The sequence below is a fragment of the Vigna radiata genome, chromosome 5, assembly GCF_000741045.1.
Source record: "Vigna radiata var. radiata cultivar VC1973A chromosome 5, Vradiata_ver6, whole genome shotgun sequence".
In the NCBI taxonomy this organism is placed as follows: Eukaryota; Viridiplantae; Streptophyta; class Magnoliopsida; order Fabales; family Fabaceae; genus Vigna; species Vigna radiata.
Window position 1 is genome coordinate 22,866,554 of NC_028355.1, and position 15,102 is coordinate 22,881,655.

Here is a 15,102-nt window from a genome sequence, read left to right on the forward strand (position 1 = left end):
TTTAATTTTGTTAGGAAATGTCCCTTTTATGCATTATTACAATGGTGATTGATAGGCAATCGGGCAGGCCCTCTATTACATGCAACAACCGCTACAGCTGTTATTATCATTCTTTCAAAAATAAAAAATAAAAATAAAACTTATGATTATCGGATATGTTTTCAGTAGGTCCATAAAAAAAACTTCCATCCTCCACAAACAATTCAAGACAACACTATAGTTATAACAACGTAAGAGTGACGTTAAATGTTTTGTTAATGTGTGCATGCTTTATGAAAAGAGGATACCTTACAAATATATAGAACTATTTTTTTTTTACATAAATATTAATGATTTATTCGGTTAGCAAAGAAATATGTTTTTGATTGAGAGTAAGAAATAATGTGTCCTTTAGAAAAATGATTGGAAGAGTTAAGGTTTTGTTTCAATATCATCGGTGATGTTAATTATATTTTATATTTGAAATGGTTGTGACCGTTTACTTTTTTAGGAAAATGGTGAAGGACAATTATTTTGGGCCACTGAACTGCACAGCGGTTTCATATAGTACGAATATATGAGAACCGCAAAGAAACTGCAATAGCTTGATATCATGAGGTTTTTTCTATGTACAGTGTGCCTCCGTGCATCGTATCTATCATCTTCTAAAGTTTCAAACCATCATAACCAAAAAAAAACATTACAGCCTTAAAAGGATTTCTGTTAATAAACCAACTGCTAACTGGGATTTCTTTTTGTTTGCATGAAAGATATTATAACATGATATATAGGTTTTTAATTAATATGAGTAAAGTGTCGTACGTGTGACGTAATTGTACATTTGTTTATTCGATGAGGGCGTGGAATTGTATTTTTTGAAGGGTGTTAAAATGTTTTAGGAAATTACATAGGAATTATGAAATTTGATAACTGTAGAAGAAATGTATAATGGATGGAATTTGGAAAAGGAATATACGGAGAACTAGAAAAGGAAAAAGGATAGAAGAGTAAGTGTCAATCAGATTCAAGGAAGAATATGTCTCAAGACGAGATGAGAGATGAGAAATGAGATGTGATGGGAAATTGATATGATATGGTAATATTATCATGTCATGTGTGGGTAGCATGGCAGTCTCATTCTCATATTATATTTAAGAGACAGAGTGAGTGACTATAAAGAGAAGCAATGACACCAATTCTAATTCCCCCTCACTTTTGGGTTCTCAGTGATTGCTGACTCCTTATTTTTCTTTACTTTCCTTTGTCTGCCTAATATTATTATTCTGTGTTCTTGTTCATTTTTGAGTTGCTGTATTCATGGAAGGGCAACAGCAACAATCAGGCAGCAAGTCTAGGTTCAGACGCATCTGTGTTTACTGCGGTAGCAGCCCTGGCAAAAGCCCCAGCTACCAGCTCGCTGCTGTTCAACTCGGAAAACAATTGGTGGAGAGGAAGATTGACTTGGTGTATGGAGGAGGAAGCATAGGCTTGATGGGTCTAATCTCACAAGTTGTATACGATGGTGGACGCCACGTGTTAGGGTAACTCACCGCTCCCTTTTTCTTCTTCTTCTTCCTCTATTTTTTTAATATGCTCATCAATCTTCTCGCTGCTACAGGGTCATTCCAAACACGCTTAATGCAAGAGAGGTACACTATACTATCTAATCAAACTTGCATATTTTTTCTCTTTTCACAATTCCTTCAAAAACTAATAATAATCTCTTCAGATCACCGGCGAGAGTGTAGGAGAAGTCAGAGCTGTATCCGGCATGCACCAACGCAAAGCAGAGATGGCCCGACAGGCCGATGCATTCATTGCACTGCCAGGTTTCTCTTCTTCTTCTTCTTCTTTCTCCATCATATTCATATTCTCCTATTTCTCTCTTTTTTTCTTTTTCAAAATTCTCTTCCACTTCTCTCCATAATACCTATATTATTATTATTATTATTATTATTATTATTATTATTATTATTATTATTATTATTATTGCTTTTCAAACAGTAACATTCTTAACTAACGTACTGTCACCCTCAAATTATTTCACCCCTTTCAATGATTTTTATTCCCATCTAAATTTTATTTTATATTAGTCAAAAATTTCTACAAGCAATTTTTTTAATGTTTGTTTGTAGAAATAAAAGGGTTTGTATGTATAAATAATAAATACGCCCATCTTAATTTCTCATCCTTCTCCGCTGACATTCTTTGCGAAATCGAAATCGGTTTCCGAGATAACTGTTTCTGTAACTGTCAACCGTATGGGTTGTATAATCTCAATGGTTGTGGCGGTGATTCCTATGAAATTCCTGGTATTGGCAGTAACAATAATTCCTTGCGAATTTATATTCCGACAGGTGGATATGGCACCCTTGAAGAACTACTGGAAATTATCACCTGGGCTCAGTTAGGTATCCATGATAAACCGGTAAGATTTTCGAAATTAACCAAAAAAAAAAAGTTCTTTTTAAGTCTTTTATCTAAGATAACAGAATTAAAACGTTTTTTTTTTTAGTTTGTACACAAAAAGCTTTTTTTTCTTCTCGTGATAGAGTGGAGAATTTTTTTTTTTGGCTGCTGACGTCACTTAATACATCAGGAAATTTATTTTAGTGAAATGAAGCGCATATTAATTAGTAATAAATCGGCATTATTTGGGGAAGTCAAAGAAAAAGACAGAATGATGGTGTTTACGGTTCAAACAGGAGAAGTAGTTAATTGATGATTATTTTTGGAAGGCGAATGTTAAAAGAGAAAAAAATAAATAAAAATAAAGATTTGATAATTAATAGTTTAATTTAATAATGAAAAGGGAAGAAAAGTGATGGGAGTGAATTGGTTATAGGTGGGGTTGTTGAACGTGGATGGGTACTACAACTCGCTGCTGGCATTCATGGACAAAGCTGTGGACGAAGGTTTCGTAACACCTGCTGCCCGTCACATTATTGTTTCTGCCCAAACTGCCCAAGACCTCATGTGCAAACTTGAGGTACATGATAATAACAATAATATTTAATAATTTTGATGTTATGTAGAGAGTATTATATATGCACACGTGGGAGAACGTGGTGGGTTGAATCGGATTTATCTGAACCGTTGATTTTCCACTTTGAACAGGAATATGTCCCCGAGCACTGTGGCGTGGCCCCCAAGCTAAGTTGGGAGATGGAGCAACAGTTAGTTAACACTGCAAAGTCAGATATTTCCCGTTGACTGAAAAATAGAACAACGACAACACACTAATGCAGCACGAAGGTTGATGTTAATTAAATTTAGTGTATAAGTATAACCTCAGCTAAAATGTTCCACAAAATAGGTTTTTAGTTCAGCTGTGGATTTGTAATTCCAGATTTTCACTCTGTTGATTGTTTGGCTTTAACGCCTCAGACCACTATGTATTTTTATTTCTTAGCTACCAACTAATTGTGCATTAGAATTTGACTTCGATGCTCCAACAACATATATAAATACATATCGTGTCGGTGATTGATTTGTAATGCTCTGAGTTTCATATATATAAATATATAATTAAGCAGTTTTTTTAATACAGTCTTAAGAGAAAGATTGTCGTGGATGGAGAACAATGATGACACGTTGAAATTAGAGGGAAGAAGAACTGAGAAAAATTAAAAAAAATAAAATAAAAAAAATGGTTGGAATGTTGACGTGAATCACATGATGAGGTTCCATTCCATGATGTGATTAGGTTATTTTTGATGTGTGGGTTCGGGTACGGGACCCTATTCTTTTTTTTTTCTCGTTTTTGAGAAAAAAAAAAAAAGACACACTTTCTGAGTCTTATTCTAACCAACCCTCTAGGATGGACCCACCCATTTGATGAATGAATGAAGAGAAATAATAATGAAAATTGAAATTGGAAAAACTTCTTTTAACAAATTTATTTTTAACAATTTTTTTACGTTAAATATTTTTTAAACCTAAATTCAAATAAATCAATAAAATAATGACACGTATTCTGTTGTAAAAACATGATAAAAAAGTGTTATCAAAATATCATTGTCCAATTAAATTTATATTACTAAGGACAATGATATTTTAACAATCCTTTTTTAATAATTTTTTGACAACAGGACACGTGTCACTATTTTATTGGTCTATTTGAACTTATTCTAAAAAAGTATTTGAAACAAACCAATCACAAACTGTCACGTATACATTGTCAAAAAATTGTCAAAAAAAATTGTTAAAGAGACTTTTTTCTATTACTAAAAAGTTATATAACTTGCTACCTTCTCAAAAGGAAGATCCTATTATTAGCTATAAGGGGAATGGCAAATAGGCAGCAGTATATTCAAGGGGGAACAACGGTGGGTCCTTCCTCCTACCCTAAATATCTTTATATACTCTCTTCATTCATTTTCTTTTTAAATATTTATATGTAAACACGGAACCCTATAACATATTTATTATATATTCTCTTTTTTAATAAGTTTATTGTTTTAAAAATCATGCTAACCACTGAAGTGCGTGAAAAATTAGTTTGTATTTTTTCTTTTTTCATATTACGAATTTCGAATGTTTGGGACAAAAGGCAGTCCTATCGAGATCACTGTAGTGAAAGAAATAACTATAAACGATGGTTAATTCATGATGCTGGCTTACATCATTATTTTTGTCAACATAGTATCTGGAACATTTTGGAGACTTTAGCTTCATAATTGAAGCAGCCATTTTGGAGCATAGACGAAGTTATTGTAATCTTGAATAATTGAAGGAGTGAAAGGAAACCTATTCTTGGCCGTACTCAATCGACAACTTACGACGTGCCCCGTGTACAAAACAGAAGGAAAGGATAAAATCTTTTTTTTTTTTTTTTAAAAAAAAAAGAAAGATGTCTTGAAATTATTACGTGTTTACATGAAAGATTTACGTAAGTTTTTGGTGATGAAGAAGCAGTTGGTGTTTACTGATTGGATGATGTTGTCGGTGGCATAATGTGATATCTCCGAACCTATGTGTCTCTGTTGTTGTGTTCACAGGTGTTGTAAGGTGGGATGAACCATTAATATTAAATTGCTTACTGAAAAAATCCACCATTTTTGAAACACTAAAAATGATAAGAGAGTATGCAATAATTAATGAGGGGCAAGGAACCAGAAGGAATGCATGAGCACGTGAAGGTGGCATTTAGGTACTGTACTAGAATGAATGGGAACTCCTCACGTTGAGATTTCTTTCATTATTGAAGAAAAGGAAGGGGATGAGTATGGAAAGGAAATAAAAAAACCCTTTTGGCCTACCTTTCCATTACTTTTTCTTTTTTCTCTTTTTTCAGCATTGGATAAGCATCATCCTCCTTCATAAAATTTACAGTGACGGTGCGAATCACGTCTTCCTAGTCTTTATTTGCGTGCATTCGTCTTTCCTCTTTCCCTTTTTATTTTATGGTGGTCAAAAAGATTAAAGAGCAAACCAAAAGAAAGTGATTATAACGTTCATAATAAAGTCTTGTTTAAGCTTGGTTATGGTGACGTAATGAATTTAATGGATGCCCCCACCAAAAGAATCAGGGTTTAGCTTTTCCTTACTTTTCACTAATTAATGTGTATACGGACTTCAAACTTTGCTTCCGTTTTGGTGTTCCTTTTCTATTTTCACACAAGTTTTACCGTCAAACAGAGTCGACATTCGGAATATTAATGCAGTGGGTATACAGGAAAGCATGTTTGAATGTACGTAGCCTCCGAATTCTGTGAAAAGAAACAACAAAATCATTAGTGTTTTGAATGTTTGGCGACCATCACGAACTTAAGCTTGGACTTGTTGGCTAAAACAATAAACTTTCTGCCACAGCAATTCCTGTTGAACCTAAAAGTAAACATTATCGTCTGCTTCTCCCTTTATTCATTCAAATCAGAAGCTACTAGCTTAGTTTTTTGTTTCCTTCTGACTTTTTCTTCACCGTTTTAACTTCCTCTTCCACTTCATCTTACGCCATCTATGATTTTAAAACCTCCGCCATCGTCTTCTTCATCATTTCTTTACTTTGAAAAACCACATCAATCCACCTTTTTTTCCATTCTTTTAGATTGACTGTTGACTATGTAAGCAGCGTTGGAATACTAATTGAAGTTATTCAAAATTTTAAAATTACGACTGACTTGTTAAAATGACATGATTCATACTTGTCATTTTAATAATAAATAGTTTGTTTGGGATAGTATATTAAAGAGTGTACTATTTTTTACTTCACTTGAATATAAGGTCATAACATTCATATGTTTGTGTATATGAATTATTGAATCTCAAATTCTTTTCATGCTTTCATCAATATTTATATTTTTTTTTTCATTTAGCTACGGCGTTATATATATATCTTTATTTAACATATTTTCTTATTTGAGGTGTGTATTACTGTTTATTTCAAAATGATCAAGTTGTGTCCTGGTAGAGACGAATGGAGCTTTCGTCAAAATTCTCTAAAATGAAAAACTCTACAATCTACAATAAAAAGTTCATATAATTTATTTAATTTTAAAATATTCTCACTTATTTTAGTTAGGATTCTGATTTTTGTTAATTAAAATGCTAACGTTATAGGATCTAATTCCATTTTAGTAGCTTGATTTTCATTGATTCTTTTGGCTGTATAAATGTTAGATCTTTGGAGGAGAATTCAACGGAAAAATTCAAATACTGATGAACGTATTATTATGACACCCAGTTGAAAAACTTAAGGATACTTGAGTCTCTTCTACATAGATAACTCAAAATGTTAGTATTTTTTTTTTTAAACTTAATATACTAATATATTTTTATTCTGTTATTAGAGTGAATTATCAAGTATTTATTTTTCTTGTGTTCCAATACATGGGACATTCCAGTCATATAATCCGCAATCCTTGTACAAACCACTCCCCATATAATTGTACAGATTTCATCACTAGTTACAGTTGATACAATTTCAATTTTAACATGAGCTGATGTGTACCATGGTACTGTAAAGTAAGCTAGTAGTATTATTTTCTTCGTATTAGGTTGTTACTCTTCTGTTAATGAATGAAAAAGGTACAATCATATCCTCTCCTCCCAAATCTTCTTTGAACAACAAGGGATCACTGCATGTAGGCAAGTGATAATGTACAACGTTAGGACTAGGTAGTCGTAGATGCCAACAAAATGTACCATGTCGGGAGTTGGTTGTGTCAAACAAAGTGCTCGTACTACAGAATGAAACAAAAGATCAATAATATGATCAGAGTCTAATGATATGAATAATGGCAGAAGTAATACTAATAATAATGATATTAATAATACATTTTGAAAATGTGTTCCACGAACAACTACAACTAAATAGCTCCACACCTGCTGAGCTAATAATGCCAAAGCAAACTACACCAGTACATACACACGATAAACCTATCCAAACCTCATGATTTACACTCATACAATGATTTACACTCATACAATCAAGCACATCATTACATTACAATATTATGTATCATGCTTTTAACAACACTTTCCATTTGTCAGGATAGGGAAATGAATAAAGCTACAAAAAACACAAACCTATGTCAACAAGTGCAATCGAGGAGCTTAGGTGAAGGATTGAACAACAGAAGACGTGGTGACTAAACTTGATAGGAGACCGACTATGACAGCACTATTGTACGTGCTTGGTTCTGTTTGCATTGTATTGTTCCTGGAATCAATGAAAGTGTCATTCTTGAAGGGTCCACCAACAAGTGCTCCAGTAGCTACATTGGGATTTGGATCAGATGATTCAAGCCACTTGAAACCATCACTGCACCCAGTTTTTGCATCGGCAGGAATTGAAGCACCCCTATGATGCACGAATTGCGGGAATTTATCGCCATAACCCACCAGAAAACTCATATCCATAGGATTCTTGCCCAACACGTAATCAGCCTAAAAGTATTACATAAATTATATTTGAGCATGGATCACACCAAACAGATGTGCAAATAATAATAAATGCATACCTGAGATTTGGCAAAGTCTCGAAGATCTGATGGGGTAAAGGAATCTGAATCGCATTTTAGATTTGGTGTCCGCGATGTTAGCATATAGTCGCTGTAAATAACAGCTAAGAACGCAGATGCAACAGCATGTTGCAAAGCGTTCCATTCGGTCACCCATATAAGACCATCTGTAATATAGAAGTAACAATTTATTTGCAGAACATATGTCATAGAAATATTAATCTAAAAATGAATTTCAAACGTTTACATATCAAAAATACTTTTATCCAGGAGCAATGACTATCGTATGATAGGCCAAGTCTATTCAAGCAGTTATAATTCTGTACTAATTGGTTGTTATTTTCTGTTTTGAAAGAGGAAACTCCTTATTACAGAAATTTGGCCTAAAATACTGATTGTTTCTATCTTTATTCAGAAATCAGTGTATTTGTTTCTTGAGAACAATAACTTTAGAGCAGAAGCATCGGAAAAGCATGTACAGGAAATGAGTGTCAAGGAGATGCTAAAAGCCAATTCTCACCACAATGATGATGAGAAAAAATGGCAGATGAAATTCAAGACATTCATATATTTTATAGAAATGAGAGAAAGGCTTCGACAGTTTGGATACCATTACACCATTGCAGAAGGATTTAGATTAGCATAAAGAGTCAAATAATAGAGAATAGCGTGAAGGAAGTTCTAGCCTGGTCAGAACTAGTGAACCAATGATCAAGGGCTTTTCAACACTCCCTCATAGAGCTTGCTAGATGGGGATTCAAGATCTTTTAATTAAAAATGCAGTACAAGTACCCACTTTCGAAGGGCGAGATTCAACTGGATGGCTGGTCTGGATGGCTGGTCAGTATGTAAAAGTGTTTTGAAATTCAAAAGACTAAACCATAGGTCAGGGTGTCCACGGCCTTCATTTGCACAGAAAGGGCAACTACACACTGGTTAAGTCACCATAAATAGGATCGAACAATCCACATTAAGGAAGAAGACAAATTCTTTGGCAAAAAAACATCAAAGAAGGAAACCACCCACTTTGATTACGGAGCAAGAAGAGTTGTTTGATTTAGAGGCAAGAATCCTTGAAGATGATAATGGGGTGGTAAATGTTGTTCAGAATTTACCCATTGCATTAAGAAAGGGAAAAAGATAATGTGGTAAACATCATATTTCACAATATGCATGCTTGCACTGACAATCTCTTTAATAAACATCGAAGTTGTATTGTTATGCCACATAAATTCCCACCTCAGTTCAAGAAGCCATGAAAACTAAACATTGGACTCCAGCCACGGGAGAAAAGATGAATGCATTACAAAAAAAAAAAAACTTAACATGGGAAGTATTTATTGTGAAATATAATGCAAATGGAACAATATACAGACATAAAACTAAACTGGTTACACAGGGATATGCACAAACTTATGGAATTACTAAACTGGTTACACAGGGATATGCACAAACTTATGGAATTNACTAAACTGGTTACACAGGGATATGCACAAACTTATGGAATTACTAAACTGGTTACACAGGGATATGCACAAACTTATGGAATTGATTACAAGAACTTGCTTTGGTAGCAAACATGAATGCTTTTCAAATTCTTCTTGTTTTGGCAGCTCATTTTGATTGGGACTAACATCAGTTGGATCTTAAGAATGTCTTTCTTCAAGGAATTTTAGAAAAATTTTACATGGAAATTCTGCTAGAATTTGAAACTCGGTAAAAGAAACAAGGTATGTCTCCTAAGAAAGGCGTTATATGGTGTTAAGTGATTTTCAAAAGCATGGGTGATTTACGAAAGCAATAGTTTTCTTAGGAGACAATCACAGATAAGGAAATCCTACTTTATTCATAAATCATACCTTATTCATAAGTGTGGATGATAAGATTGTGATAGGAGATGATGAAATAGAAAAATCAGTTTTAAAGGAAAATTTGGTGGTCCAATTTGAAATAAAGGACCTAGAAAAACTCAAAGAATTTCTTGGAAAAGAGATTCCTTATTCCAAAATTTTGAGCTTCATCTCTCAAAGAAAATATGTACTTAATATCCTCAAAAAAACAAGTTTTTTATGTAGAACCTCATATGTTCTAATTAAATGAAATCATAAAATTGGAACTGAAGAGAGTTCTCTTGTAGGAAAGACCCACTATTAGAGATTGGTAGAAAAACTTATTTATTTATCACACACAAGACCAAACATTGTTTATGTAGAATGCGGTATGTTAGTTTATGCATGATCCAAGGAAAGACACATGCAAGTAATTCACAAAATTCTTCAATACTTATAGTCAAGACGGATCACCGTTAAGGAAAAACGACACTGACCCTAAAGATAGATATACTAATGCAGATTTTATTAGCAACAGGAAATCCATCTTTGAGTTGCATGTTTCTTGGAGGAAGTCCAGTGATTCAAAAAAGCAAAATACAGGATAAAGTATTTCGTTCTAGTACAAAAACTGAATTTTGAGCCATTGTTCAAGATGTGTGAAAGACTCTAGATGAAAATCATAGCAAATAACCCTAAAACAAAGCACGACATCCTTATGCAATTGTATTGTGATGACAAGTCATCCATATAGATTGTCCATAATCTAATACAACATAATAGAACTAAATATATTAGAATTGACAAATACTTCATCAAGGATAATTTTGACAAAGGTCTTGGTTACGACCTATTTCCCCAATAAAACTTCAAATGATGGACATTTCCACTAGTTTTTCCTTAGGTCAGATTCTAGAATCTTGTAGGCAAGTTGGAAATAATCAATATTCACTTACCAACTTGAAGGGGGTTGTTATAAATAAGGGATTATTAGGATTAAAACATTCTAAATATATGCATAGTGGTGATTAGGAGAAAATATTTTTAGAATCTTCGTGTTCATTTCAACATATTTTTATATTCTTATTTTAAAGAGATTGATTGTAACAAATAGAGGAGATGAGAATGTTATTGGTATATTGTTATCAATAAAATAATTTATAATTTCCTTACATGACTCAAGTGTGTTTGATTGCAGTAAATTGTTTGAAAATTGTGGCATAGCTTTTACCTTATCAAAAGAAGGTTAAAAGGAGGAGAAAGGGTCATTTTCCATGTAGCCAACTATTTGGGCCACTTCATTGATGTCTTGAAAGGAAGTTATATGTGATAACCTAGGGGAAGATGATGTGGAAGAACAAGAAGAATCCAAAAGGGTTGCATTGATGAAACCAAATTGAAATGTTGATAAGCAACAAACAGTTTCTCTATCTCAGTCCCGAGGACAGGACTGATAGTGTACTGGGAGGCATTCATAGGTTAAGATTTAACGTAGTTTAATATTGGGAAGTCATTTTTATGATAATTTTGGATTAGGTAATTACAGATTATGATGCAACTGTTAATGTGAAATAAAGTTGGTTTGTAGACTGGTAAAAGGGAACTAAGGCGTAAAATTATTATTTCATGTGTTTCTAGGAAACCTCATGTAAGGAGGAAACGGTTGGTTAAGGGGAAAACCCTAGATGTGTTAGGGAAAGCCTATGTCTGTACTCAAATCAGGCCTAAAAAACAAATTATTTCTATCTATATTCAGAATTCAGTCTGTTTATGTCTTGACTCCAACACCACAAGCAACAAAATATAGCCTACATGTCCATTATTAGGAATCTGCCTATAATTCAATTTAGTTAGTCAATCAGAAACTCTCAATTTTGCTAACAGTGAACCTTGGGGGAAGCGTTACTGTTGCATCTTAATAACCAGGATGCATTCTAATCTAAGTTCTAATTTTGCAAACAGACTGGTGCCGATGGTGTAAGATTGGAAACATTTGACCCTTTCTAGATCCCTCAAATAGAAGGCTTGAGCATTGGGAAATCGGGCATTTAACCAACAAAGCTGTCAAGGTGTGAAAAATGATACGTAGCTGGGAGAGAAAAAACGTATGATTATAGCCATACGCATCCAATCATATAGCATTCAAGGAGAATATTACTCTCTGTTCTGCTTTTTGTGGCTGATGGTGAATCCGGAAGAAGGCTGCACATTACAACCTCGGCTGTTTCCTTGTAACTTTGGAGCCCAGAGCCATACGAATCTGAAATGCCCTTTGCCTTAAAAAAGCTTAATCTAGCTAACAAAACCTGCACAAACAATGTTGAATTATTAAGGAAATATACGCGAATAGCAAAAGCCAGCTTTGTACAGTTATAATTATAATTATCTAGCTAGAATCTTGATCCTGAACACGTGAATGGCACAAGACTCTTGATTTAGCTCAATTCTGTTCATAAGACAGAAATTTAAGCCGGTCATTGGGTCTTTTCTGCATGATGTCTAGGTACGTAGCTTGCAATAAAATCAGAAAAGCCATTCTCTATAGCAACACTCGTAACGCTAATGATTGTCCTTCCCAGTTAATCAACTCACAAATTGGAAACTGGAGAAAAAGATTGAGCTTTTTCTAGTTTTCTATTGATCTGTATGAAGATTGTTCGTGTGAAAATTGATATGTTCCAACAGAGGGAGCTTCATAGAAATCACTCGAGGAGTGTGTTATTCAGTTTTATGGCAAACACAAATTTTTACTATCTATCATTATCTTTTATTTATACCTGAGTTCCAGCATGCTTGTTATCCCAACTGAACCAGGTTGGGCTTCCCCATTCAGCATAGTCTTCTCCATCTTGGCCAGTCACAAACTCAAGGTAAGAATCATCACCCGTAGCATGATAGAGCCAGCTAGCAGCCCATAAAAGCTCATCACCATATCCACTTGAGTTATAATATGTCTGAACGTCAGGTATACTCTCACTATAATATCCCCTATTTTTGTCAGCAAAAGTGAACAACTGTTTTGCATGCTTGAGGAGTGTGCTTGAATACGAAGAATCAGACTTTTTAAAGACCAAAGATGCTGAGGCCATGGCAGCTGCAGTTTCTGCTGCAACGTCTGATCCAGGATGAGATGCATTCACTTGTGTGAGTGGTCGAGCTTCAGTCATTTCTTCTGGTCTTTCCCAACACTTGTGATCTGCAACAGGATCACCCACCTGCCGTGGTGGTTTTAATACGTCAAACAAGTTAGAAAAGGTTAACCTAAAAATAGGTTGTTAAAGGCTTGATAGTCCTAATGCACAAAAAAAAAAAATGAAGTGGCTGAACATGAAAAGTAAAAGGAGTAATGAGAGTTATTCAATCGTCATACGCACATACAACAAAGAAAGGGAGTCCCAAAATCTAAAATTGATAGCCTGCCCTGTACAAAATCCCTTATCTAATTACATGGCCTGTCATGTCATGGGATTAATACCACAAGCTTACCAATAACCTTACCAATAGAAAGGCGACTCTTGAAGAACAACAATATAGATTTTTTAAATTCAATAACTGTGAATGTAGCAGTTTTTCTCTGTAAGGAAACAACATGTTACACCACCATCAGAACTAATAAATATTTGACACTTCTAGTTACAACTTTAAATCAATTCTCAAATAGATGGCAAAACATAGCTAACTTACTGTGTAAATCGCTAGCACTGAATAGATCAAAGTCAAATCTTTTAGTCAGGTGAGGATTAAAAAAGAAAAAGTCCTATAGTTTTACCACACAAAACACTCCAAGAATAATGGAGAGTACCCACACAGAAAAGACAATAAATTTATGCATTCCCATATGCAGACTAACTAACGTGCACAGATAGGTGCCATAAAACCGAAGTTGTAAAACACATAAACCTGAATGTAAAGAACATCAGCAGAAGGGTGAGCATTGATGAGATAATCAGTGATCCACTTGAGCGAATCTTGAGCCGAGTCTAACTGGCCAACGTGATCCATTTGATCTCCATATTCCAGAATGGCCCACGACAACACCGTCGCCGTATAAGCCAACGGCAAACCAAATTTCATGTGATCCCCAGCATCATACAGTCCTTTTGTGAGATCCAGATTCGCTTGGCTCCCATCCTTAAGACCCGAATCCCCTCTCCAAGGTATTTTGTTGTTGACTAACTTCCCAGCTGCATGACACGAGGAAACACCACTGTTAACCGACACCAACAACACCTATAGAATAATCGCTAATAGAAACTAAAGAGTCAAATAAATTAATAATCTGGCATTAGCATACCACTGATGCCTTCATTAATATACATTAAGAAGCACATTGTGAAATATTGAAATAAAAAACAGAGAAAGACGCAAAAGAGGTAATAGAATGAAATACATTTTTGAACATCGAAGAATTGCAGTGAGGTTTTTAGTGCAGTGGCGTATTTTTGATCAACGGCGCCAGGGGGACCGGGAACTGGAGCAGCTTTATCAGAACCGGAATGACCGAATTTCTTCTTGACAGTAAAAACAATAGCACCGACGACGACGGCCAGAACGACAAATGCGATGAACCAACCGCAACACCCTCCTTTGGACTTCGATTTTTCTCCCATTTTATATCATTAATATTATTGAAATTGCAAAATGCGCTTCACCACACAGTTCAGGGCCTCGATCTGCGTTATATAATTAAACCCTAACGCGAAGCATTGTTGTCTCTCACGGTATCAGTTTCCAAAACGCGATGCCTTCTCCTTCTGGCAATGACAATCGCTGTCTTTGGAATGAGGTTCGGTTTCGGACAGAACAACACCAACAACCTGGTTTACTGTTTCCGTTTGTGGAGCTGTATCAACAAATCTGTTGACCCGACCCGATACGGTGAGGGTTAAGAAAATGGAGCGGAAAAAGCAACGGCGAAGAGTGTTGTTCTCGCGGGAGGAAGCATTTGGCAGTAGATTGAGTGGTAGGTTAGGTACCGTTGGCGGTGTGACTTTTGTCTTTTTTTTGTTTGGTAAATGACGAGAATGCCTATGTGAAAAGAGGATCGTGTCGGTGGGATTGAGGGTATAAAGGTAAAAAGAGAGTCAGCATGTGAGTGATGTGATGCCGGCTGCGTCGGTGGGCTTTTGTTGTTAGTTATTGAATTGAAGGGAGGGACGTAGTTTGATGTGGAGTGAGAGGGACCCTCCATCTGATGCAACCACCCTCAACCATTCGTTTTGCTTCAACTTTAATCAATCATGAATGCGTTGCTAAGCAACGGCCAGGATTTCACCATATTTTTGCAATAAAAAATATAACATGATATTATTTTGTAAATTATTTTCTAG

At 34.9% G+C, this 15,102-nt stretch overlaps 2 protein-coding genes across 3 annotated transcripts; one reads left to right on the plus strand and one right to left on the minus strand.

Moving 5' to 3' along the window:
- The first annotated feature begins 1,125 nt into the window (after positions 1 to 1,125).
- Positions 1,126 to 3,476, plus strand: LOC106761000 (probable cytokinin riboside 5'-monophosphate phosphoribohydrolase LOGL10). Its single transcript, XM_014644464.2, has 6 exons — positions 1,126 to 1,520; positions 1,598 to 1,628; positions 1,709 to 1,808; positions 2,337 to 2,407; positions 2,825 to 2,968; positions 3,097 to 3,476. The coding sequence occupies exons 1-6, from the start codon at positions 1,297 to 1,299 to the stop codon at positions 3,190 to 3,192; spliced, it is 666 nt and encodes a 221-aa protein (XP_014499950.1). The 5' UTR covers positions 1,126 to 1,296; the 3' UTR covers positions 3,193 to 3,476.
- Positions 3,477 to 6,829: 3,353 nt separating this feature from the next.
- Positions 6,830 to 14,762, minus strand: LOC106762115 (endoglucanase 2). Of its 2 annotated transcripts, XM_014645831.2 has the most exons (7): positions 14,163 to 14,762; positions 13,673 to 13,956; positions 12,550 to 12,987; positions 11,931 to 12,078; positions 7,944 to 8,110; positions 7,510 to 7,869; positions 6,830 to 7,163 (listed from the first exon to the last, which is right to left on the minus strand). In XM_014645831.2, exons 1-6 carry the CDS (start codon positions 14,380 to 14,382, stop codon positions 7,537 to 7,539), a joined length of 1,590 nt encoding a protein of 529 aa, XP_014501317.1. In that variant the 5' UTR covers positions 14,383 to 14,762; the 3' UTR covers positions 6,830 to 7,163; positions 7,510 to 7,536. The 2 variants fall into 2 exon arrangements, with proteins under 2 accessions (XP_014501317.1, XP_014501316.1); XM_014645830.2 differs by lacking the exon at positions 6,830 to 7,163 and having other exon boundaries at positions 7,204 to 7,869; positions 14,163 to 14,761.
- Positions 14,763 to 15,102: the final 340 nt, after the last annotated feature.